Here is a 24,986-nt window from a genome sequence, read left to right as displayed (position 1 = left end):
GCACTATCTAACGTAACATAGTTGTCATGTCTCCCTCTCGTGTACAATGCATTCCTGTATTCCTCCGCGCTCGAGAAGGCCTTTTCAAGGTCCAGACTACACATGATATGAAAGGTGTTCCGGCTCTGCCACAAGTTCGCAAAAAACGCGCCCTGTATCATGAGAGCGAGTGAGAAAATCTGCGCAAATGATTACACTAAATCGGAACGTTTTATATTTTTTACGAGGGTGTAACCAATAATAAAATACCCAACGTTCATTGATTTCCAAACGAATTGTTGCCAATTTCACACATCTAAGCACGACAATGACGTGTTAGTTTAACGTGAGCCATATGAATTACAATTTTACTGTCAGAATAAAAATAAGTCGACTGCGGTTTTCTAAAATATAATAATAAACGAGGGAAAAGCTGACTACTATACTGTGTGAACAAGTAGCCGTTACGACTGTGACCTCTAGTGGTGAGACTTCCTTTGCGTTTACGCACTAGTCCATGAGTCTATTTATGGATCATATTTTGATATTTTTATAGACACATCCATTGTTTTGTTGATAATTTCTTTTATCTATTTTTTTTTAATTACAAAATATATATATTGATTTAATTGTTTACCTTGTGAACTCACATCTAATAAACTGAATGGTCTAGTTATTGTTTATGTTGCTACATTTTGAGACATGCATCTAAAACTATTTGAAGTGCTCAAGACAACTATTTCCTTATTACTAGATACAAATCAGTATTTTAACGTGTGGAACAAAACAATAATTTATTTATTCCATTTTTTTTTTTCATTTTCTTTGCTCCTTTGTGGAATTTCAACATGTCTACAGTGTTTTAATTTGTGAAATAAGACATCTCTGCTATTTTTTCTTTTTCTTTTTTTTTTAATCAATATAAAAAAAGGGTTACAAATCCATGACTTCATCCTCCACAGTTTTCCCAGCAGCCTCCACATATTTCTCCTGTACACCAAGAGTTCTGGGATAAATTGTTAAGGACAATGTTACAAGATTGCGATTGCATAAATGAATGGAAGTGTTAACATAACTTTCACAAAAACTAAACAGTATGATAAGGATACGTGCTGAACTGGAAGTCTGCTCCAACAGCAGCAGACATCATGGCCTGCATGTTCCTCTCCTCCAGGTCTCCAAAGCAGTAGCCGTTGGCTTTGTCCACAGTTCTCAAAACTTGCATCATGCTTTCCTTGTCCTGTAGAAAAACAGTGCTCAAAAGATAGTTTGATAGTTACATTTATGAATTTGGCAGGCGCTTTTATCCAAAGCGACTAGGGGTGTTTTCACAATTGCCAGGTTTGGTTAGATTAAAATAAACTATGGTGAGATTGATCTGTTACTAACATCCGAACCTTGGTGCAAACTGAAACAAGCAGACCGAGACCCCTGAAAACAAACTCTAGCGCAATTACACTCAAATATGAATGCAACACAGAGAAAAGACATCTAAACAAACCAAAAACAGGACAAGAGGTCACAAGATGCAACCCCAAAAAGTTTAACCCAGCACACAGCATTGTTTGGGATGTACAGTAAGTTCTATCACAATATTATATATATATATATATATATATATATATATATATATTTTTTTTTTTTCTTTTTTTTTTTTTCTTTAAATATATATCTTCGGGTCGGTGTTAAAAATTACAGTGTGAATGCTATGCAAAACAAGACTAACCCCTGGTTTCACAGACAAGGCATAAGTCTAGTCTCAGACTAAAATGCATTTTTGAGCTGTTTTAATTGAAAGCAACTTGCACTGGCTATCTTAAAACATTTTGTTATAGGTTATTGTAATTATTTTGTTTGGTCTCAAAATACATAGCAGTAATGTTTTTTTTTATGCATGTATATAAAAGCTTCTTAAATGTCCTAGTTGAGCTAAGGCCTAAACCTGGCTTAATCTTAACCCTGTATGTGAAACCAGGCCTAAATGTATCATTTTCCAAGACAACCAAACTACAACTCTAAACACAACTTAAGGGTTGGTGTGATCAAAACACACATTGTTGCATTTACTCTGTTAGTGTGGTTCATTTTGTATTTTGCCATCCGAAGCTTGATGTGCACCAAACAAGTGGACCAAAAGTCACTTTTTCTAGGGGTCTCTGTTCACTTCCAAACGAACTCTGGTGCGGTTCAATTAAAATAAGGTCGTAACACGGACCAAAGACCTCTAAACGAACTAAAAACAGGACATGATGTCACATGATGTGACTCTAAAAAGGACAAATTGCTCAATTATGCCTGTTTTTTTTCTCAGCATAGGCGCTGTGTTGCCTATTACAGTTTGGTTTGGTACAGACATCGGAACCACTGTCTCTGTTTGTGTGCAACAGAGGTTTTGTGCTATTTTGACCACACACTCTTGGGCAAAAAAAAAAAAGGGCAAAACTAAAAATGGCAAAATATTTTGTGGTCTTTTAATGATCTTAACCATTTTAATTGCATAAATACTGTTGATAAATTAACAAAGGATACAAGTTTCCCAACTTGTAGACAGCTTTTTACAGGAAGAAGAGTCAGTGTTGTTCCACTCAATGTTAATGGCTTCACGAGCATGAGCAGTAGAAAAAACGTCTCCCAGTTTTGAGTTTAATATGAGACAAAAAATAGGATTTATAGGATTTAAGTCTGGACTCTGACCAGGAAAAATCATGAGCCTGATGGACTTGTTCTGAAGCCACTAGTTGGTTGTCTTTGCAATTTAGGGAGGAGTATTGTCCTGTACTATTTTTATTAAAATAATAGTACTCGGTGCAAAAGAACCAAGCCAACCAAACTACAAGTGTGAACACAACACATCCTTACATTGCACTCAAGTTACACATTTTATCATTGTTAGCTTTCCCTGGGAATCAAACCCATGACCTTGGTGATGCTAGCACCATACTCTACTGTTTGAGTTACAGAAAAATTACAATTACAAAAGTGTGCACTAACCTGGACGTTCAGAGGTACAAAAGACACCAAGCTGTAGTCCTGGATCACTTCAGCTAACTTCACATTCAGGTGGTGAAACTTCTTGAAGAACGGGTCCAAAGCAAGGTGCTCCACCAAATACGACAGGTCAAGAACCTCAGTGTAAAAGTCCAGATTGAATGCTTGTAAGAGAGAGTTGGTATTACAGGAAAAGTTAATCAACAAATGATTCTTTATTCAGACATTCTGCATCAGTCTGGACTATTTTATCTTACCAAGTCGGCCATATTGCTCAATGAGGTCCATTTTTGAGAGCACATTGACATGTGGCAATTCAACCTGCAGCATGGTGGACAGGGATGTACACAGCACAGAGATAAACTTGGCCGGATCAGCACAGTAATGGGAATCCACCAGATGCACTGAAGTCAGCTGTAAATATCAGAAGAAATCAGACAGGAAAATACATCTTTATAAATCAGAGAGAAGTTCAGGAAAAGTACCCACCATGTACTTACCCTAAAATTCCACTTCGACAGTTTGGCAAATATATTCTTCACTGAATTATGATGTGTGTAGAGTTCCACCTGACCTGGGCAGTCAAAAAGGAAGTAGCAGTCATGGTGGTGCTTGAGCTTGTTCTCTAACCAGTCCAAATTTGCCTCTAAATATTCCATAGAGTAGATGAGGCCACCATTGGGGCCAAGTTTTAGACTGTCCATCACATCATCCAGAGTGATGAGCTCGGATATGTCCACGGCACAAGGATAAGGCAATGTTTCATTGGCAGGATCCAGGTTTACAACAACCACCTTCCGTCCAAGGTGGCTAAGGAACTCCTGCATGCCCCGGCAATAAGTGGTTTTACCTGAACCAGGTGGACCAATCACAACCTGGCCAAAATGTAGAGCTGGTTTTGAAGGATGTGATGACATCATGCTGAAGAGAGGTTCACCACTATGCAAACGGACAAACTAGGTTTCATCTAAAAGAGAAAATTACAGCTTTTTAGAAAATAGAGCCAATTCAAAAGTTTAACGATAAATTAACCATGTTCTTATTTAAAAAATTCAATTCTGTCATTAGTGTCAGTCACCATTTAACGTTACTTGTATTGTAAGGACAGTGCTGTCATTCCGGTTTGGAACAACATGATGAGTAAAATATATAGAATGATTATAATCTCTTTAAGAGAAATTGAAGATTATAATTAGCAAAAGCTAAATTTAATTTGATATTTAATTTTTAATTACTGGTAACTGTTAATTATTATTATCCTTATTATTAGATATTGACTATGTAAGATCTGCTCGGGAATAGGCACCCGTAAACAAAATATTTTAAACATATAAGACAAATGGATTACTAGAATTAACGTATATTGTAAAGTAAATATGTATAGTGTCGTAAGACAAACATACATAAACAAAACGCAAACCTTTAAAAGTCAGTGAGTTATTTCGCTGCATCACACCGCCATAGACATGCTGTGAACCGGATGTTGATTATTCCAAAATAAAAGTCCCATTAAATTGGCTTGATGCTTTAAGTTTAAGTGAATTTAGAAACTATACAAAACTTGATTAATCGGGGGAAACATAGCATAAGCTCCTCAGTTATTTATCTCACTAAAAATATGAGCACTGTATATTTTGTGATTGTCATAATATTACTTATGTAAACTGAAACATTAAAAATGTAACATTATATAATCACTGCATATAGAATTAAAAAAAATCTGAAAAAAAATTGGTTTTCTTAACTCAATGCACATTTGACAAAGAAATAACGTTTGGCTCATCAGAGGGACCATCAATTTCAACTATCCTCATTTGCTCTCACAACGTGTGCAGTCAACCATAAGGCAAAACATTCATTATTATTATCCATATTTATTTTTACAATACAAAACATCTAAAAAAAAATCAAATATGAATGTACTGTGAGAGAATAGAAAATATCTAAAGAAAGATGGCATCTTTTGTATAGCAATTTTCAAATTAGTCTAATTATTTATGAATAACCACGAGGATGATTAACTTGCTGGCGATAACTACCAGGACACAGTATGTCTCTAATCACAGACTACAAACTAAAACACATTAAACAAGCACACATCAAATACATCCAGTATATTTACAGTAACCAAATCTGGATTATATGTACTTCTTCAAGAGTATCCAAAATATAATTTTTTTTGAAGATAGATTAATTAGTTCTGGCTTTGAGCACTTGCTTTGAGTGACAACACTGTACACAGTTTGACAGGATACAAAAGCTATCCACCTGAGAATAGTCATACAGACAACTTGGGCAGGCTAAAGCATTATCGTTTCATTGTCCACAAGGTCGCCTTGTTCCTACGGAGGAAATTCTTTCGAAGAGTCCAGCACAAAACAGGTAACTTTGGTAAACGCTGAGGCGAGAACTACTCATCCAGGCCTTCATCATCCTCTTCTTCTTCTTCTTCCTTCTTTGTGTCAACCTCGGCTGTGTCAGAAAACTCATGAAGTAGTACGTACTCTCTGCTGCTGAAGCCAAACTTCAGCACATCCTTTTCTTTGAGCTCGTAGTAACGCTGAGACTCTATACGCTGATTGTTCAGGTAGGTGCCATTACCAGAACCCAGATCGATGATGTACGGCTTCACTCTCCTGCCCATGGTGCCGTCCGCCCGTGTGAACTCCACTAATCTGAAGATGATAAAAGTCACAGAGAAAAGGACAATTACTATGGGAAGAAATTTCCACATAAATTCAATAAATTAGTCACGTTAAGGCATGTGACGGTATCAAAAACTGTCATTCTAACAGGTCCAACTTTCTCATATAGCAAAAAGAACATTTAAATACAATAAAATAATACACAAAAATGCATAAACTAAACAAATGTTTCAAACAGATTAAAGTGCAACTATAGAGAACGCTAGGTTAGTTAACGTTCCATTAACTAACAATGAGCAACATCTACGATTACAGTAGTTAATCTTTGTGGATGATTAGTTCAAAAAATACAACTGTTCATTATTAGTTCATGTTAGTTCAGATCCATTAAAAATAATATAACAGATACAACTTTTGATTTTGATACAGTATTAGTAAATGTTAAAATTAACTAAGATTAATAAATGATTTCTAAGTATTTTTAGTGTCAATGTTAACAAATAAATTGACTAATGGATGGAACCTTGCTAACTAGCTATAATGTTACGGAACATTGATAAAAAGCTGGAACATTTTCAATCAATGTCTAAGACAGATTAAAATGTAAAAATGTTTATGTTCGCAAATAAATAGCCTATTGCATCTTTAAGTATTTGGTGCTGAGATAAACACCAAAGCGAATACAATCTGAATGTCTCTTAAAATAACATTTAAGTCTTTTCTTTGGTATTGTGACATAATAAAAAAGTGAAAAAATATGTAGCAGGGACTTGGTTCTATCCATCGTGGTTGATTGGATGGAGGCAGATCTGAAGGCAAGTTTGCAGTCAATGGGCCTTTTTCACATTTCTGGGGTTCTCAGAAGCAGAAGTCATCATAGATGGGTAACCCTATAGTGGTGAACGTAAACTACAACATATAACATTTTTGTGTTCCCATTTGCTCCAATAGAAAATCCATGATAGCATTTCTAGGTGAGTGAAATATCGAAATGCTGTAGAAATATCGTCCATTGTTAGTTCATGTTAATTGGTGTAGTTAACTAATACTAACAAACAAAACCTTATTGCAAAGTGTTACCAAAATATATTTTGTTGTTCTGACCTGTACTGAAAAACAGCATGCTGTTTGGAACAAGAAGGGTGGTCGATAGGAATGTCTGCAATCTTCCTCTGTCGTCCAAGTAGATAAGCACTCTGTCTGTGGATGTACATAACTGGGAGCGGCTCGTCGTTCTTAAAGGGGTACAAACGCCATCTTCTTTTGGGTATGCGGGCCTCGGGAGGCTCATTATACTTGATCACCACCCCTCTGAATGTATTTGTATCTTCCACCAAGGCACCTGATAGCTCAAAGTTGGGCTTTTCCTTCTCAGCTGCAGGGGCGGAATCACTATCCTGTTGACCACCGAAGTCCCGTTCCTCGTCGTCACCACTGCCACTCTGAGCCTCCTGCCTGAGGCGTTTCTCTCGCCGCCGTTCATTGTGTCGTTCTCTCTCAGCCTGCTGTTGCTGTTGTAAGTGGGCATCACGTTCTCTTCCCCTATTTCTGTCCTGTTCTCTGTCTCGATCTCTTTGCCGTGGATGCTCTCTGTCCCTTTTCATTCTGCGATCATTTGAATCATCCCTTCTGTCACGAGGCCGATGACTTTCAGGTCCTCTGTGATCATCTTGCTCCTGTAATAAGAACGAAATCTCCTTACAACCTCCACCTGGTATGCCTTTTAGCAGCGTGTAATATATATATATATATATATATATATAAAAATACAGAAATATAACAGTGGGCCTGTAAAGAATTTTTTTTAATTTATAAAAGGTTATAAAGCAAGCTTACAGAACTAAATCTACATAGAGTAACTTGTATTTTAAACTTCTATTAAAGAAGATAATTTACTATATGTATGACTATATTGAGTCTGTAATGTAACTATAAAAAATATATATATATAAAAAACATAAAATATCCAAAAATACTAAACATCCAAAATTTAACATGTTAAAAATGTGTATTTTAAAATCACTTTAAAAGGAAATAATAATATAGCCTATTATATATTAAGGGTCAAAGTTTAACTGTCAAAACCCTCTGTGGCCGCCTAAAAGGACTTTGCCTTTAATCACTTCGAAAGACAGTTTTCTCATGACACACGAGTTGATCTGTTTCTGTATTGAGCTCACCCGCTTTAACCTGACGTCAGTGCTGCGATGCGGGCTTCTGCTGGTCCGGGGTCGAGGTGACCTCTCCTGCTGTCTGCCCGAAGAACGGTCTCTTCTCGCAGGCGATCTGTCCTTTCTTCTGACTGGTGATCTAACGTTACAAATACAGTTCAGGAAACATTGTGTAGAAACCACTGGCTACATATAAAATAATAACCTGTTGATCCTCCCCACATACTACAATATTTGTTCGGCCAATCATTTTATTCCGCGGAGCTGTCATTTAAGATAAACAAAGTGTGAGGCTGCTTATAAACCTGCTGTCGCGTCGTCTCGGTGGAGGGCTGTTGCTGCCGCGGCTGGAGCCTGAGCTGGATCGACGTGCCCGCGGAGGCCGCGCGGGACTAACTTTTTCTTGCTTGATTTTTGTCTTTACAACCCGGCCAGGAGATTCTCTGTGTCGTCTCCTGTTATCCATTATGAAATAAGCTAGCCTATTAGCTTCGTAAAAAGGAAAAGTCGTTCATATCAAAGGAGAGTAAGAGGAGAACATGAAAACAGATTCAAACCACATTTACGAAACTCCCATGTACACTTCCGGTCCAATGATTGTACGCTGAAGAAATATGTCCCTCCTTTTCTATGGAAAACAATTTAGTTCCGCTTTTTTCAGGGCATCAATGTACCGAGTTTAAAAAAAGAGAGATGATCGAGAAATGAAATAAGAAACATTTTTAATAATATACAATAAACAATATTTTACAATTTTAACAGGTTTAATTACCCAAATAGTAAAATAAAGATAAGAAAAATGGAAATAAATGAATAAAGTGTTAAAGCGTATTAAAAAACAAAAACAAGTATATAACGAAAAGATGTAAAAGTATGTCTGTTCACTTATCAATCAAAATCATATTTAATTTTACATGCGCCAAGTCTTTTTGCTTTAACGTGCAACTTAACTTACGTTAGTAGTGCCACCAAGTGGTGAGTTCTGTCTTATTAGAAAAATAAAATACCACAATATAAGTTATTTGTGTAATTTATTTTAAAAGGCTTAAGTCATAAATATGTAATCGGTAAATTTGGCAGTAGCCCTATAGTTAGTAAAGAATGTATTTCCCACCATTCCTGCGGACTGCAGATCCTTGATGGGACCATGGATGGGACGGACAAGCCCGGTTGTTATAGCAACGTAACTGTTAAACAGCGAAACGAAACTTCTCCAGTGCTACCGAGTGAATTTGAGGTCTTCCTAAAACAAAACGCAGACTATCCTTATAAGCATGATTACTCCGTCTGACTCCTTGTTGAAGTATGATCATCCGGTGTTAGTGAGCAAAAATAGAGAGAGGAAGTCTCCAAAGGTAAGCAAAGCTATTGAATGTAAACGTTAATAAACGAATAAAAACAAATCTGCTAAAGTTAAGTATACATTGTCTTTGTAATAAAGCATTAACACTTGATTTTCATCTCTTCCTTCACATTTGACAGAGTCGCCCTTTGAAAGTGAGTCCCCGACAGATGGTTGAACTTGACACCGGCCCGGTACCACCTCCACCCAAACCCAAGAGTCCCTCAGCGGATGCCAGCAGCAAGCAGCAAACCGAGGAGGTCCTAAATTCCATTCTACCACCAAAGTAAAACAAACCTCTTACAATAATTAGTTGAAGTTTTCTTCAATTGGGTGCTGATACCACACATTAACGTTTAAAATGTTGAGTTTAGTAAGATAAATAATAATAATAATACTTATATTCAGTTTACGTATATTATAGAATTATATTGCTTTTACAAATTATTTCTTTTTACAAAGAAAGTATATTCAAACGTGAAAGTAAAAACAAAGAATTTTCAAAAGATTTCTATTTCAAAGAAATGCTGTTGACATTGAAGAGAAGACTGGAGTAATGATGCTGAAAATTCAGCTTTTAAAAAACATTTAAAAAAATAGCTATCCCCAAACCTTTCAATGGAACTATATAAATCATTCAATTGGTTATGTTGCAGTGAATGGATGGAGGATAACCAGCTATGGGTGCAGCCAGTGTCCAGTGCTCCATGCACACGAATGGATGTTATTAATTTGCAAGAACAGCTGGACAAAACCATGCAGGAGAGGCAGGCCAGAGAGACCGGCATCTGCCCAGTCCGCAGGGAGCTCTACTCTCAGTGCTTTGGTAAAAATATATTCTAAATGAAGTGTCATGTTAATAGTTCTTGACATTGATTTACATGACACTCCCTCTTTCAATCTCTTAGATGAGTTAATCAGACAAGTCACCATTAACTGTGCCGAGCGGGGGCTCCTGCTGCTGCGAGTAAGAGATGAGATTCGCACGACCATCGCTGCCTATCAGACTCTGTATGAGAGCAGTGTGGCCTTTGGCATGAGGAAAGCACTTCAGGGGGAGCAGGGAAAGTCTGACATGGAGAACAAGGTCCTTAAAAGGATAGTTAAATCAAAAACTTGCTTTCTTCTCCAGAACACACAAAAGGATATTTCAAATATATAATATATATATGTCCATATGAAAGTCAGTGGCATCCAAACCAAATCGGTTTTATTTTTGTGGGGGGAAAAACACGAGACATTATTCAAACTATCTTTTTTGTGTGTCTGTGTGTTCTGCAAAAGGAAAACCATTATCTTTAAAACTCTTGGTAGATTTCAGAGTTGGAGAGCGAGAAGCGAGATTTGGAGAGGCTACTGAATGAGCAAAAGGCTAAATGTGAAGCAATCGAGAGACGGGAAGCAGAACGGCGCGAAATCGAGGAAAAGAAGCATGCCGAAGAGGTCCAGTTCCTCAAACGAACCAACCAGCAACTCAAGGTAAAGCAGAGATAATCATAATCAGGATTTCTGTCATTACGTTTTCAGACTCTAAAGTGTCCATTTATTTTTTAGACACAACTGGAGGGCATAATCACCTTGAAGAATAAAGCCTAAATATCATTACAATATTAATACACAAACTATTCAGTTTCAAAGAATAAAACATTTATAAAAGCACCTGTTCTGAGTATTTATTGTTTCTTTTTTTTTCTCTAAACAAAAAGACAGAACAGACATAGATGCACGGGTACATGATCAGCCATTCAACACTGCTGAATCAGGACACATAGTCTTAAGTTAAAAACTTTGAAAATGCACAGTGCTGAAATGAATTGTAGTCAATGTTCAATGAGAATGGCTGGAGCCACAGTATGAATAAAGTGCATTGGTACGATTGCATCACAGATCAACCAAACCTTGACCTTTACACAAATCAGTGTGATTCCACTCCAGATGTTCCAATTTAGCCACCGACATGACGATGGAAACAGGGATTGATGTGACTGGGTTTCTGACCAGGTCTTATCGCTTAGCTCGTTTGGATTTCTTGCCATCCAAGGGCATTTTTCGGTTCTTATTCTTGTTCTTGACATTGTGCGTCTCATAATAGCGGACCCCCACTTTCTTAACTTTCTGTGCACGCTCCAGGCTTCTTTTCTGTTTGGGTGAAGTAGTTCAACAGAGAGAAAGATATTAGTTTGGTCTCAAATGTATTTAACACGTCTTTACTATGGAATCAGAAACAATGACAGCAGAAGTGGAGCTGGGAGAATAGTGCATACCTCTTTAGATGTGAGTTTGGTAGCCTGGGCAGGCTCCTCATCTTCCATAGCTTTTCTCTTTTTGCCCACTGTCACAGCTGGAAAACAAAAAGAGGTTGAGTGTCTTTTAAAAGCACCATACTTTTATTTCACAACGATGCATTAAATTGTCAAAAGTGACAGTAAAACATTTATAATGTTAAAAAGATTTCTATTTTAAATAAATGCTGTTTTTTTACTTTTTATTTACCAAAGAATCCTTAAAAATCCATCACGGTTTCCACAAAAACTGTTTTCAATGTCAATAATAGTAAGAAGAAATGTAGAAATAAATAAATGTAGAAGTTTTGTTATACAATATTACTTTTTCTACTGTATTAAGTACAGTGTTGTGCCTGAACGCGTTCAATGAACGTTAGTTCATGAATGCGTTCATATTTTGGGCAAACGTGAACTGAAGGTACTGTATTACTGCTTGATGAACGTTATTGAGAACGCGATTATTCTGGTGTATGTGAATGCACACTCTCTCAGTTTAACTTCATTCAAAAGGGTGGCAAATTTCTATAGAGCCTTCCAGACGAAAACCCAGCTTAAACACACGTAAACAGGCCTTAATATGTAGCTAAAAAACACCCAATCTGGCAACACAAGACACCAGTGTAGCATCACGGCCGCCGTCGACAAAGCAGCGAGCGAGGAGGCGTCGTATGATCATTTAAACGGATTTTATGACGAGGTCGGTGAGGATGGGAAAAATCTTACATTTCTGTGCAAACTGCCCATCAATAAAATAATTGTTGTCTGTGGTTCTATATGGGCTGTGGCAATAAATAAAAATAAAAAAAGAAGCTTGCAACATAAGAAAAAAAAGAACTATAAATGAACTTGTTCATTTTAAAATGTGTGAACTGAACTTTGAACTAGTTCATGTAGGAAGTGAACTTTCTCAACAATGATAAAGTATTACTGTATTTTGATTAAATAAAGACAGCAAATAGTGAGCATTAAATTTAATTGAAAAGATAAAAAAAAAATCTTACTCCAAAAATTCTATAAAAATATAACTTAATATATATATATATATATAAAAAATAGATGTACATTAAATATGCAGTTCTAGCAACCATATATTTTTTTAAAACACAAGCATTTGGCATCAACTTGTGTTAGTTGGGTGGGTGTACCTTTCCGTTGCAGATTCTGCTTTGCTGTGGTTTCAGTGAAAACCTTTTCAGAAAGGCCTTTAGGAATGCTGTAAAAACATCAGGACAACACATTAGAATATCAATAGATAATAGCGAAACATTGAACTCACTTTTCAATACGAGTTTAAACAAACCGTATGGCGGAGAAGTGCTTTGACTTGGCACGATCAAGAAACTGTTTCAATTTGGCAATCTTCATATCCATCTCTTTATTCACTTCACGTGTGCTCTTTTTCTCTCCTGTGGTCGGGGGGCCGGAAACAGAGGATTCTTCTTCCTGTAGTTCTCCACTCTGCTCTTTTTCCTCATCCTCGTCATTTTCCTCATCTTCCTCATCTTCTGAACCCAAGGGTTCCAGGATGTCAGGGATATCGACAGGCACAAGGTCCTCCTCGCTGAACTCCGGAGCGACGTTTAATTTGCCAAAGTTCTGCTTGACGTTACTGAAGATTTTCTGCATCTCCTCTTGTTTCTGTCTCAGCAGCTTTTGATCTTCCTGCTGGCTAGATGAGGCCCCCTCCACATCCTGAGCTTCAAGTCTGTTTTCCAACTCTTCCTTCGCAGCCGTTTCCAGCATCAGTTTTGCTTTGTACTGATTGGAAAGATCAAGTGTCAGTTTAAGACTATAAATGTTTAAAAGTGCATTAGGGTCTGCCCGTATAAAGACTGGCAAAATTCAAGAAATTTTCTTGGCCACAGCGACTTGAAAAAGGATTTGTACCAAGTAATTCAATATGCATTAAGGAAGTTACATGTAAACAAAGTCTTCAGAGGTCTTTTAGAACACAATGCTCTAATTTTACAAAAGATTTCTCTTGGAACTCATTTTTCAATGGAGACTGAGCTATTGTTTTACTAAAAGAATCTAAACTTTGTGGGAAATTAAGAACATTTACCTCTTCATCCATCTCGGCCCCAGGCGGCTTTACAAAAAAGGGGATGCGTCCCCTCTGCCAATCGTTCAAAACCATTTTAGACACGGTAGACAGATCTGGCTCTCCACCCTGTATTACAAGGACAACAAAATACCAGTCGTTACAGCACAGACATGTACAGTATTTAGACAAAGACATGTGAACTGACCCGTGTAACCAACCTGTAGGCCAAAATCCTTTTATAAAATGTGAGTGGTTTTGGCACGAGAGTATTGAAAATGTGGCTATTTGAACCTTAATTTAAATGTTTTCCACCCGTTTAAAGTAAGCAAACTGTCACATCTCAATCGGACACGAGAGGAACGAATAAACAAATGTGCCGCGAGGACCGAGCTGACAGTTCATTTTATCAGATACTCCACAACCAGAACAGACCTTAAGCAGTTTTCCGGTGCGAAAGGCGAGCTTTTCCAGGAAATCCTCGGCGGAGCTCCAGGATGGAATGCGGTATGTCTTCTGGATGTACTCCGCTTTGGCCCTCTCCAGCACCGCTCCGATGTGATCCTCCGGAGTTCGGATCTTCTCCACTTGGACCTAAAAGCAACAGATATAAAACAAGTGGATGAAGTGGCTGGCCGCTGGGATTGCAAAATCCGAACGGTTGACTTTGAGAGTCCAGGCCATCGTACCACTCCCTTCAGCACAATGTCGGTCTCGCTGTCGTCGGAGGGGTAGACGACGCCGGGACAGTCGATGAGGAAAAGGCGTCTCATTAGTGTGATATACTGCCAGACCTGTCGGACAGAAACAAAAACGGTTGGTTGTGGCATAAAGATTAAGCTTCAACCAGTCCATACATTCATCCATTTAAGAAACCACAAGACCGAAAATATTTCAATATAATGAACTGCATTTAAACAAATGCGATTTATAATCATTTGTGTCAAGCTAGCAAGCAGTCAATTAGCTTTTGAGTTAATAAAAAAGAAAATAAACAGTGATTGAAGCAAATGTAAAAGTATTATAATCAATCAAATCAATCTATTTACTCTGTTTTTATAAGAAAAGTGGAAAGAAAATGTCTAATAATTGAAGAATCACCCATATCAGGGGTACGCAAGGGAGATTTTAAATGATACAATTTATCATTTAAAACATAAACAGAAGAGCGTAGAAGTCCAGATTTGTTTAGAATTTGATTTCAATCTGGCCTCTGTCAGTAATGTGTTTTTCCTTCGCCTTGAACTTTCACTCACTCTCAGTTCCATGTTTGTAAAATGAGAGGAACATTTTGACAACATAAAAAAGTAATTTCACACAAAAACATGAATACACAAAAGTAGCAGCCAAAACCAAACTGCTGGAAACTTAAGCCATCCAAAATGTTAACATGTCAGGAGCTGGCAGGTAGTCTTGCACTCCTACAAAACTACACTACTACAAAACAAATTCAGGATCATTTAAATGACCCTTAAAAGAAGAGTGGCTCAATCGTCTTACGTTTACGATCAGTACGTAACAACTACAAGTGGACGTTATAGGAACAGCTCACCAAAAATGAAAAATCTTAAATAAAAGGCGACTTGAAATGCCAAACCCAAAATATCTTCAGTTGGTTTGGAACAACTTGGGAGTGAGTAAATGACAATTTTCATTTTTGGGTGAACTTCTAAACGATTATCATTACAAATTTAACAAGACGGTTGTGGCGCATTGCATTTTCAAGTGCATGTTATAATCGACCGAAACTCACAGCACACGCAGAGATGAGTTTGTGTGGAGCAGCATTTACAGCGAACCAATCAAGCCACTCCCAGACACTCAAATCTTTTGGATCAAGCGCTGACCGCATGGTAAAAGAACAAAATATTTTAAAAGTATTTGAAAATACAGAAAGCCATATAAATATTACAAAAGGACAAAATCCCAACATCCCAAGATGAAAACTAAAAATGATTCTGAGGCCTTACCTTAGTCTCACCAGCAAGGGGTGCCACGTTACAGACTTTTTTGGAGCGCAGGGTATTGATAACAGAGCTCTTTCCAACATTGGGGTAACCAATGAAACCAACGCTGATCTGCTTTTTGTCTGAGTGGAGCTTAGAAAAAATCAACATGGACATGTTAATAGTACATTTTGACGGTAGCAAATAAATAGAAGAGTTACATGCATATTGTCAAGTCCTCTGATATAATGTCGGTTTCATGGTATTTGCACACATTGCCTCTCACATTTCACTATTCATTTTTGAAAGGGGGGCCCCTGTCCAAAAAATGAAGACGTTATACAAAAATGTACAAAAGCCTCTTAAATGTCATTACACCTTCAGATTTATATTGCATGCATGGTAACTGGGATATTTTTGTGCCGGTGTTTTCTAACTCCTAAAAAGTGTCTTGACATATAACTCTCACAAAATTTATGTTACGTAAGCCCACACTCCTTTTTAGTATTTCCAAGTTTTTGTTTAGGGCTGTGCTCCCAAAAATAGCTCAGAGGCAGATGTGAAGACAGGAGAGGAGACCAATGGGAGGGTGGGGAGCATCTGGTACTTGACAAAACCATTGCTGTCTATATCAGTTGCCATTACGGATCATAAAACAGGCTGATCTTGTTCTAAAACTGCGGTTTGAGTAGATAAACGTTGTGGAGCCAAACTGCTGTGTATTTAAAACCTGCTGCCCCTGGTTTGCATGGCATGATGTGTATGATGTGAATGCACATAAAAATAAGCTGTAACTGTTTAAGTCCTTACCTTGCCAAACTGCCGCAGGAGCTGGATAAGGGAGCCCTTGCCGAAGGAGTTGGTAAGGCTGGCGTGAAAGGCCAAAGTGGGGTGTTCCTGAGAAAGAACTGCAACCCAGCGTTTCTACAACATACATACATGTATAAGCAAGGATCCGTAGAATGATCCTAAGTGAATGATCCTAGTTAGACAGTTTATAATGATTTATTAAACAGCCATATGCATCTTTTTTTTCTTCCAAAATCCATCCCTCTTTATAAATCGGGGTTCATCTTAAATTCAAGAGCATATTCGTATAAAATGTGTATTAATATACTTATAATTGTTTGTAGCCAGCTACCCCGACTATATCATGGTGAGAAGAAAGTGAAAGATATAAATCAATGAAATAAAAATATAGAATTTTTTTTTTTATGTTTCTCTTTGATAAATTCTAAAACTAAATCAGTTTCTGCCTTTATAAATCCCATTTTGTTTATTACTTCTGATGTAGGATGAAATTCATGGGATTTAGGATCAAATCTGGTCAAATGTGGGCTTTCTAAATATTATGTCGCAATGTCTAGACACTAGAAGTGATCTATGAAATGAAATGTTTTTGATTAGAGAGAACTGATAAAAAATAAAATAAAAAAACACGGGCTGCCCAACAAGAATCACTGCAAAATGATAAGTGATTCCCTCTAAACAACAAAAATAATGGGTTTCCCAATCATTTTCCTGTTAGGTTTACAAAAGATCGGTCATAAGTCTAAAGGAGGTAGGCAAATGTTTCTTCGGCTTGAATGCAAAAGTCTATAAACTGCGGTAGAGCTCCTTCGTTTCCTGTTGCTGCATTTCAGAATCGCCAATAACACAATTTACAAACAACAAGAATTATAGATGTGAAATATTGGAAAACATGTGTCAGGGAAAGAACTTTTAACTGGTTAACTATTACAAAAGTTGGGGCAAGCCAATTTAAACATGCCTGTCTGTCAGTGAAACAAACACCAGAGTTGGGATAATTGAATGTATGACAGGACACATTGCAGAGAGTGGCCTTTTTCCAAAAACCTAGTGAGCTGCCTTGCTGTCTACTGCCTACATAGGCGGCTCCATACATCCTAATTGTCCAGGAACAAAAAAAGCATCCATTTTGGAGCTCTACACAGGCAGGAACTAACTAAGTATTTGCTAATAATTGATACTATAATAGGCATATAAATACATAACACATAAATATGCGATTAAAGTGTTTTTATTAGATTTAACCTTAGTATATTATATATAATATAAGTATATTTATCATTAAGACTTCTGACATTTCTACCACCAACTTAAATACATATCAAAAGAGCTAGAGTTATCATAACGCTAAGCTAATAACACTATTAAAAATGCACTTTACACACAAAATGTTGGGTAAATAGTGTTTTTGTTTTGTATTACCAATATCTTCATTCCGAAATACAATTTTTTCTCCTGAATAAGTAGATTTATCATCAAAATTTTGAAACATTTTCCTTCACCAACACAGGCTACGTTAGAATATTGCTAAGCTAACGACAAAATACTCTGACACATAGCACAAACAAATGCTGGAAATAAATATGTTTAATAATATTTTTTAAGCTAGATTTAGATTTGTTTTTAATTTAGGCACTGTTCTGGGCTGACACTGTTTCTGCCATTTTTGATTGGCCTTTCCCCCAACCTAGCTTACTGAAGTGCACTTTGCTTGCATTCTACATTGAGTTTCCCTAAGTGAAGGTATCTTAAAAAGCATCAGGAAAATCAGTCCAGTCTACATAGGCAGCTCAACAGGTCTTGGAACTAGTATTGAAGTATTCAGCTTTATTTTCTTACCGTAACCCATGTGGGAATGAGGTCACACTTGTTAAGCACAAAGATGAGGTGCTTCCAAGGTTTCTCTTTCTTTAGGTAGGACTCAATGCTCTGGGAACGAGTGCCCATTGGGTCCCGAGCATCTAGCACCTGGATAACGACGTCTGAAGAGTCGATCACCTGTGCAAAACATACTTCATTTTAAGATGTGGCATCATCTGGCAGAACTGTGTGTTTTTTTTAACTATGAAAGAGCAAGTTGTTGTGAGATGTTAATAGCTACCTTATACAGCTCGCCCCAGATCCTCTTTGACTGACCCTTCTTGAAGATTTCCTCCCGAGCCTCATCCCTGCAGTGATGGCGAAATGAAATGGCTTTGAGGCATTCCAGTTATTTCATAATATATATACCCATTTACTATACAAACAGGTCATAGTTTCTGCAGTAGGGATGTACTGAGCTATAGGAACTTTAGAAATCACCCCACTCACTTGACTCCGCTGTCCTCAGACACCAAATCACGGTCTTTCTCAGTACTGTAGCTCTGAGCCGAGACCTCTGCCTTTTCAGCAAAGTCCTTCAGCTCTCCGACAGTCAAGTTGGGCCTCTTTCTTTGTGCCTTTGGCCCAAAAGTGGTCTCGAACGTCTCTGTGTCCAGAATGTGCACCTTGGAGTTCTACAAGAACCAGCAGAACATCAATTGACATACATGTCATGAGAACTGTTATATCCTCCTACCATGATCTCCACAACTTTAGGAATTTCTTTGAAGAGTAATATGTTCTTTCAGCTCTTGTAAGCATTTTTACAGCTATCTAAATTTTGCATTTTGACAGCTATCCATTCCTAAGAGGAAAGAAGACCCAATAATTTATTGGAGAGCGGAGTGTACTCAACACATTTTATGCCATAAAAGAGTATGATGTGACTTTATTTATATTGCATATAAATCTATTTTTTCCTATCTTTAGGAAAGACTGTTTGATGAAGGGCTGAAATCTGTTTGTTTAGACAGTGTAGTCTAGTCTGTATCTACTATAATAAAGATTTAGGCGTCAACAAGATGCTAAATGACAAAATACACTTAACAAGGTTAAATTTGTATTTGGTCACAGCTCCAGAAAGCATTGCACACTTTGTAACATCCCAAACAAAGAAAACTTTGATCCGATCTAGACGTATTATTCCAAAAAGAAAAATCTGATTTGTAAATACAAGGTTTACATATACATAATTGTATATACCCTACTGTTCTTAAGTTTGGTGCCAGTAAGATTTAAAAAAAAAAAAAAAAATACTTCTTTTCATCAAGGATGCATTAAATTGATCAAAAGTGATAGTAAGGACACTGACATTGCTGTAAAAAAAATCAACTTAAAATGAATGCTTTTCTTTTTAACTTTCTATTCATTAAAGCATCTTGAAAAAAAAAAAATTTATCATGGTTTACACAAAAATATTAAATCAAACTGTTTTTAACATTGTTGAAATGTTTCTTAGGCAGCAAATCAGCATATTAGAATGATTTCTGAAGGATCATGTGACACTGAAGACTGGAGTAATGACACTGAAAATTAATAAATAAATAAATTACATTCTAAAACATATTAAACTATAAAAAAAGTTGTTTTTAAATGTAATCATATTTCAGAATATGATTGTATTTATTGTATTTTTGATCAAATAACTGCAGCCTTGGTTAGCATAAAAACCTTCTTTTAAAAACATTTTACAAATCTTCCCGACCCTAAACATTTGAGCGGCAGTGTAGCTAGAATTTAACTACCATTTTAACAAAAAGGCAGTTAATTTTACAGTGCTGAAAAACAAATATTCCTATATCAAGATGACAAATCCTAAGAACAATGAACGAAACATCTTACACCTTTAACTTCACCCTGCTAAATTGCAATCTGTAATGGCCTTAAAAAAAAAAACTTTAAAAAAAACGGCCATACCACAGTTGCAACAGAGGATGGAATAAAACGACAAGCAATTTACAGATCTTGTCAAAGCCAGTAACATTTCTCGTAAGAAATTCTACTTCTGCTAAGATTGCATTTCTTCGGAACAATTGACGTCGATGATAAAAAACAATCTGATTTGAGGCTAACCAGTAACCACCACATCACAACATGTTCAAAATATTTCTGAGAAAGAAAAAAAATGTGCGCAAACAATGCCCATTATGGCACACGCAAGAGGAGCTGCTCAGACACCACAAATCAAAAAGAGAGGAAAATATTGCCAGTTCCCTGCAACCAAGGTTGAATATAAGAACAAAAACATAGTAAGTGTCACAGTTCTGAGACGAATAAAAGTAGAGTGGAGAGTTCATTACACAAGGTCCTAAAAGGTTTTGCTCACACATGGAACAGTTTAGATCCTGAAGCGAATCAACAACAGTTGCAGAAGGAACATGAAGAACAGAGCAAAACACGACATTTTGTTCTCAGCATATATTTTTGCTCTGTTCTTTACTACTATCAGTTGTATCGCAGATCAGACCCTGGCCTCACTAGTGCACTGCCGTCAGAATAACAAAATAAAAAAATCGTAAAGACTACGCTACATAGAGTGTTCTACACCAAATCGAACTTTTGCAACCAACACAAAACGAAAACAAAGTTGCACAGCTAAAAGTGCCATGCTCATCACCCACTATGGCAGTGGGACTAAGGCCGTGTGTCCACCAAAGCGTTTTTAGGGAGCTGAAAATCCCAGATGCTCTGCTGAAGAAGACGCCTAGCTTTGGGTGCTTGAGAGCGTTTTTTCAGTTGAGACGTTTCGTTGCTATGATACAGAATATTCGCAGCACAGTTTACTTGTAACTGATTTTGCAGATAATTTGTTTCATACTAAAAAAAAAAAAATTTCGTCCATTTTGTTGGGTTTGCTCTGCTGGTTGATGTCGTTGTAAAGAAAAAATGTTGTGACAGTTGGTCGGTGTGGTTTAGTCACGCCCCTCCTCCACTGTTATTGGACAGTTGGGTAAAAACTGACAGTGATGAGCGCTACTGTTTTATCCAAAGTTTAAAATTTTTCAACTCTCTGCAACCATTAAAAACGCCGGGCGGTCAATGCTTTAGGCCGTGTGTCCACCAAAGCGTTTTTTTCACGCGCCTGGCGTTTGTTTTCAATTATCTTCAATGGGAGTGCCGCGTTTTTTAAATGCCATGAGCGTAACGAGGCACTTTTTTACTGGTTGCCGAGAGTTGAAAAATTTTCAACTTTGGATAAAACGCAGTGCAGTTTTTACCCAACTGTCCAATCACAGTGGAGGAGGGGCGGGGCTAAACCACACAGACCAACTGTCACAACATTCAACATAACACATTAAAATCTAGTGTTGAGTGCTCATGTGATATTCTACATTAGTAGTGTTGTGAAATTAATTGTTGCATAATAATCGTGAAAATCATTAAATCGTGATTATTTCTCAGACAATAATCGTACTTACAAAATCCGTAATCGTTGCATCCCTAGTGGTAAGCACACGTTACAGGAGGTCTACAAGTTGAAACGTTTAGCCAAGAGCTGTCCCGAAAAACAAATACAAATGACCAAATGCAAATTTTGCCGGAAATGAACAACTGGTCATTCAAGTCGGAAATGGACTTTGCGGGTGGGCAATTTTATCCTTGAAGTATATGGTCAGGGACATTTTTGCTTATTTTTTTTTTTTTATAATCATATGACAACACCACACAGAAACTCTGCAAATCACACAAACTCTGCATATCATAAAAACAGCGCTAACAATCTATTATCAATCGTTTCCACTAATTGAAACAAAACTATATCAAAAACGTAAACTTAAATGTAAACTAGAAATTAGATGTTAAACTGGCAAAAACTGAAATAAAATTAAAGCTACAACCGATAAAAATTACCAATGAATGGCACACATCTCAATGACTAAACTTTTAAGTGAAAACTGAAAATATAAAAATAATAGCTAATTTGAAGAAATATGAATAAATAAATACCATAATACTAACTAATTTAAAGGCCAGACTTGGACGTTAACATGTTGCTACCATAGCATTATGATACTCTAAAATATGTAAAACTTAGTTTTTCAGGTTTAAGGGAATTATAAAAAATTTCCCTTTTTTAAACAGCTCATCCCAATGAATTATGGGACAGGCTGCTCAGGCTTCACGCAAACCTGTCTCCTCTCAACAAGCTACATTAGGACTAAACAGGATTTTTGTATTTAAAAACAGTGGATGTATACCAAGGTATCTGCATACTCACGTGTGCCTTTATTCGGTCATGCAGCAAGGACATCGGAAGCTTGCTCTGTTTCATCACTACTCTGTACGGACTTTTCTTTACTGCGTTCATCTCTTCTTGGAATTTCTGCAATGATGACTGCTTGATGACACGTGTATTAGCTGCACAGGGAGCACATGAGAAAAACAAAATAAATATTTATATATTAATCCTAATCCTATTTGGAAAAAAAGAGGACAATTTAGTCACATATTAGTCAGTCACAGATTAGGATTCATTAAAACTCTAAAATGGATTGCTCTTACCGAACCACTTGATGTTGGGCTCAACTCTGGCCACCGTTCCAGGAGCAACTGTGTTCTGGTACTGCAAGGGCTTGATCACCTTACCTCGATTGTTGCTGTGAGCATAATAATGGAAAAAAAACATGCATGTTTTATCAATTAACTTGAGTTCTTGTCAAAACCTCACAACCCATTACAATACATGTAAATAAATACATGCTTGCAAATATGTAGATGTATGTTGGATGTACTGCAATGGCTAAGATGTATAATTTTGTGATTTCATTAGAGTAATTGACAGTATTTTTGTTTTATTTTATTTCTATGGCTCTCTGTCTTGTATCACTTTGTGGACCCCAGGAAGATTGGCAAGTTGCAACCACTTTCTGGAAGCTAATGGGGATCCGAATAAAGAACTAGTGTTTGTTGCAAATCTGAATCTTGTATATGTAATGTTGTAAATCACAGGTCAAACTGTACCATCTCTGCTTCTGTCTGTACATATTCAACCGTCGGATGGTGGCACGGTCCCTCATGTTGTTCCCTCCAGCTCCCTTGACTCGGTCTGTAGGGTTGGGAATGTCAAAATAATATGGATAAACATTGTTATACACACAGGGACATTATTCAATCTACTTTAATTTTGGGTGAACTGTGATAGTGTGTTCAACTGGAACACAAGGCTTAACAGAATGGGTCCTTGTGTCAGTTCAGAGGTCTACCAACTGCTTTGTGTGAATGGATAATGCAAAATTTCTGTTTTTATATATTTGTAATTAATATTATGTCAAATATCACGGCTTCTGTGTACACCTCAGTTGTCTTCAGTATATTTTATCTGCCACATACATATCAACAATGAATGTTCAAAAAGTAAGGGGACAGTGAGATTTTGAAAGAAGTCTCTTATGTTTACTAAGGTTGCATTTTTTTTAAAATTAGAAATACAGAAAAACATTAAACTGTTTCAATTATAATATACTTTATAATGCCATTTATTCCTGTGATGGCAAAGCTAAATTTTCAGCAGCCATTACTCCAGGCTACAGTGTCACATGATCCTTCAGAGATCATTCTAATATGCTGATTTGATGCTCAAAACATTTATTATCATCATCACTGGTGAAAACAGACCACAATATTCTGTTGTCAATGATTCTTTGAAGAATAATTCAAAAGAACAGCATTTATTTAAATGTCTTCACTGCCACTTTTTTGATTAATTGAATGCATCCTTGCAGAATATTTTTTATTAATTTAATATTATTGTATAATGTGTAGCATGTGTCCTTAAACTTATTCTTTGTTACATTCAATACGTGTGTTAACTTCAGATCGGTTATGTGGTCATATATGCTATTTGTTTATTATTTTTTTTACAAAAACAAAGATCGCCTTTTGTTTGTAAATAGTTTATATATGAACAAAAATAATCCGATTAATAGCAAAATAGCACTGAAAGTAACAAATCTTTGGGATGTATAAAAATGTGACAACCGCTGTAAGTGACAGCTCCATAATGAAAATCATTCAAACAATTGTAGCAATCTAGTACAAATTTTTTTAATTTGATAATTTTCGTGTAAAAACAAGGCACGTTTGGCAAACTGACACGACCATCCCAATACAACTGCCAACCGCCTCTGATGGGACATTTTAATGCTTGACAGATGCCGTTATTACACGCAATCAACGAGTTACCCTGTACGTCAAGAAGCAAGTTGCTTTACAACATATAGCTAAAACGACTCGTGTACTTCTCAACAAGAGTTGGCTAATAGCGTAGCCTTGCTAGCAGTTCACATTCAGACCAGCGGTTCATTTCATCTTACCGGGATTACTACTGGAGGTTGAGGGATTTATGGAGCTTTTCCCCTTGTATTTTGGTTTAACCATTGTGATCGATTACTCCGGTACACTCCCAATACTGTAAATATAGAAATAAAGCAGTATTTCAGTCCACTGTAGATTTCCACGTGTTACAATAAACTACATAAACCAGGAAGTACGTCATCAATTAAGCGACGGATTTTCTTTCTTTTACCGTTGAGAAAAGTCAGTAGCTACTACGACTCATATCAAGCATTGGTATGCAATGTCCCAATGTAAACATACCAACTTGTTTTTGAAAAAGATTTATTGTATGCTAAGTATACTGCAAGTATATTTACATACATGTATGTAGGCCTACTTAAATACCCTGCAATTGTACTGTTGGTATAGGCCTGCTAATTTGATAAACTTATGTTAAATTGGAACAACTAATTTTTTGCACTTATCTGGAAATAGTGCTGAGGTCCGACCATGGGTCCAACTAAAGATAAACATAATGTTTGATTGATTGTGTAACTATTGCAAGTATACTTTAGGTACACTTTAAATAGGCCTATTAGCCATAGACTGGTGTAGGAGGCTACTGTAGATCATATATTTACTA

At 36.7% G+C, this 24,986-nt stretch overlaps 4 protein-coding genes across 4 annotated transcripts; 1 reads left to right on the top strand and 3 right to left on the bottom strand.

The window, feature by feature from the left end:
• Window positions 1–688: 688 nt before the first annotated feature.
• Window positions 689–4,500, bottom strand: gpn2 (GPN-loop GTPase 2). The gene is made up of 6 exons (XM_039680059.2): window positions 4,388–4,500; window positions 3,468–3,934; window positions 3,225–3,381; window positions 2,971–3,131; window positions 1,089–1,219; window positions 689–985 (listed from the first exon to the last, which is right to left on the bottom strand). Exons 2-6 carry the CDS (start codon window positions 3,885–3,887, stop codon window positions 913–915), a joined length of 942 nt encoding a protein of 313 aa, XP_039535993.2. The 5' UTR covers window positions 3,888–3,934; window positions 4,388–4,500; the 3' UTR covers window positions 689–912.
• Window positions 4,501–4,821: 321 nt separating this feature from the next.
• snip1 (Smad nuclear interacting protein) lies at window positions 4,822–8,387 on the bottom strand. Its single transcript, XM_039679523.2, has 4 exons — window positions 8,089–8,387; window positions 7,793–7,922; window positions 6,717–7,288; window positions 4,822–5,642 (listed from the first exon to the last, which is right to left on the bottom strand). Exons 1-4 carry the CDS (start codon window positions 8,247–8,249, stop codon window positions 5,378–5,380), a joined length of 1,128 nt encoding a protein of 375 aa, XP_039535457.2. The 5' UTR covers window positions 8,250–8,387; the 3' UTR covers window positions 4,822–5,377.
• Window positions 8,388–8,912: 525 nt separating this feature from the next.
• On the top strand, window positions 8,913–10,830 carry dnali1 (dynein, axonemal, light intermediate chain 1). Its single transcript, XM_039679522.2, has 6 exons — window positions 8,913–9,138; window positions 9,266–9,411; window positions 9,782–9,951; window positions 10,034–10,212; window positions 10,440–10,604; window positions 10,680–10,830. The coding sequence occupies exons 1-6, from the start codon at window positions 9,058–9,060 to the stop codon at window positions 10,719–10,721; spliced, it is 783 nt and encodes a 260-aa protein (XP_039535456.2). The 5' UTR covers window positions 8,913–9,057; the 3' UTR covers window positions 10,722–10,830.
• Window positions 10,773–24,584, bottom strand: gnl2 (G protein nucleolar 2). Its single transcript, XM_039679521.2, has 16 exons — window positions 24,382–24,584; window positions 23,030–23,114; window positions 22,571–22,665; window positions 22,287–22,426; window positions 18,518–18,702; window positions 18,309–18,375; window positions 18,047–18,205; window positions 16,208–16,321; window positions 15,422–15,550; window positions 14,141–14,245; window positions 13,887–14,045; window positions 13,473–13,580; window positions 12,711–13,168; window positions 12,556–12,623; window positions 11,390–11,466; window positions 10,773–11,264 (listed from the first exon to the last, which is right to left on the bottom strand). The coding sequence occupies exons 1-16, from the start codon at window positions 24,443–24,445 to the stop codon at window positions 11,130–11,132; spliced, it is 2,148 nt and encodes a 715-aa protein (XP_039535455.2). The 5' UTR covers window positions 24,446–24,584; the 3' UTR covers window positions 10,773–11,129.
• Window positions 24,585–24,986: the final 402 nt, after the last annotated feature.

This window comes from Pimephales promelas, chromosome 12 (genome assembly GCF_988280905.1).
Source record: "Pimephales promelas chromosome 12, fPimPro1.hap1.1, whole genome shotgun sequence".
NCBI lineage: Eukaryota > Metazoa > Chordata > Actinopteri > Cypriniformes > Leuciscidae > Pimephales > Pimephales promelas.
This window is presented reverse-complemented; position numbering and strand designations above follow the sequence as displayed.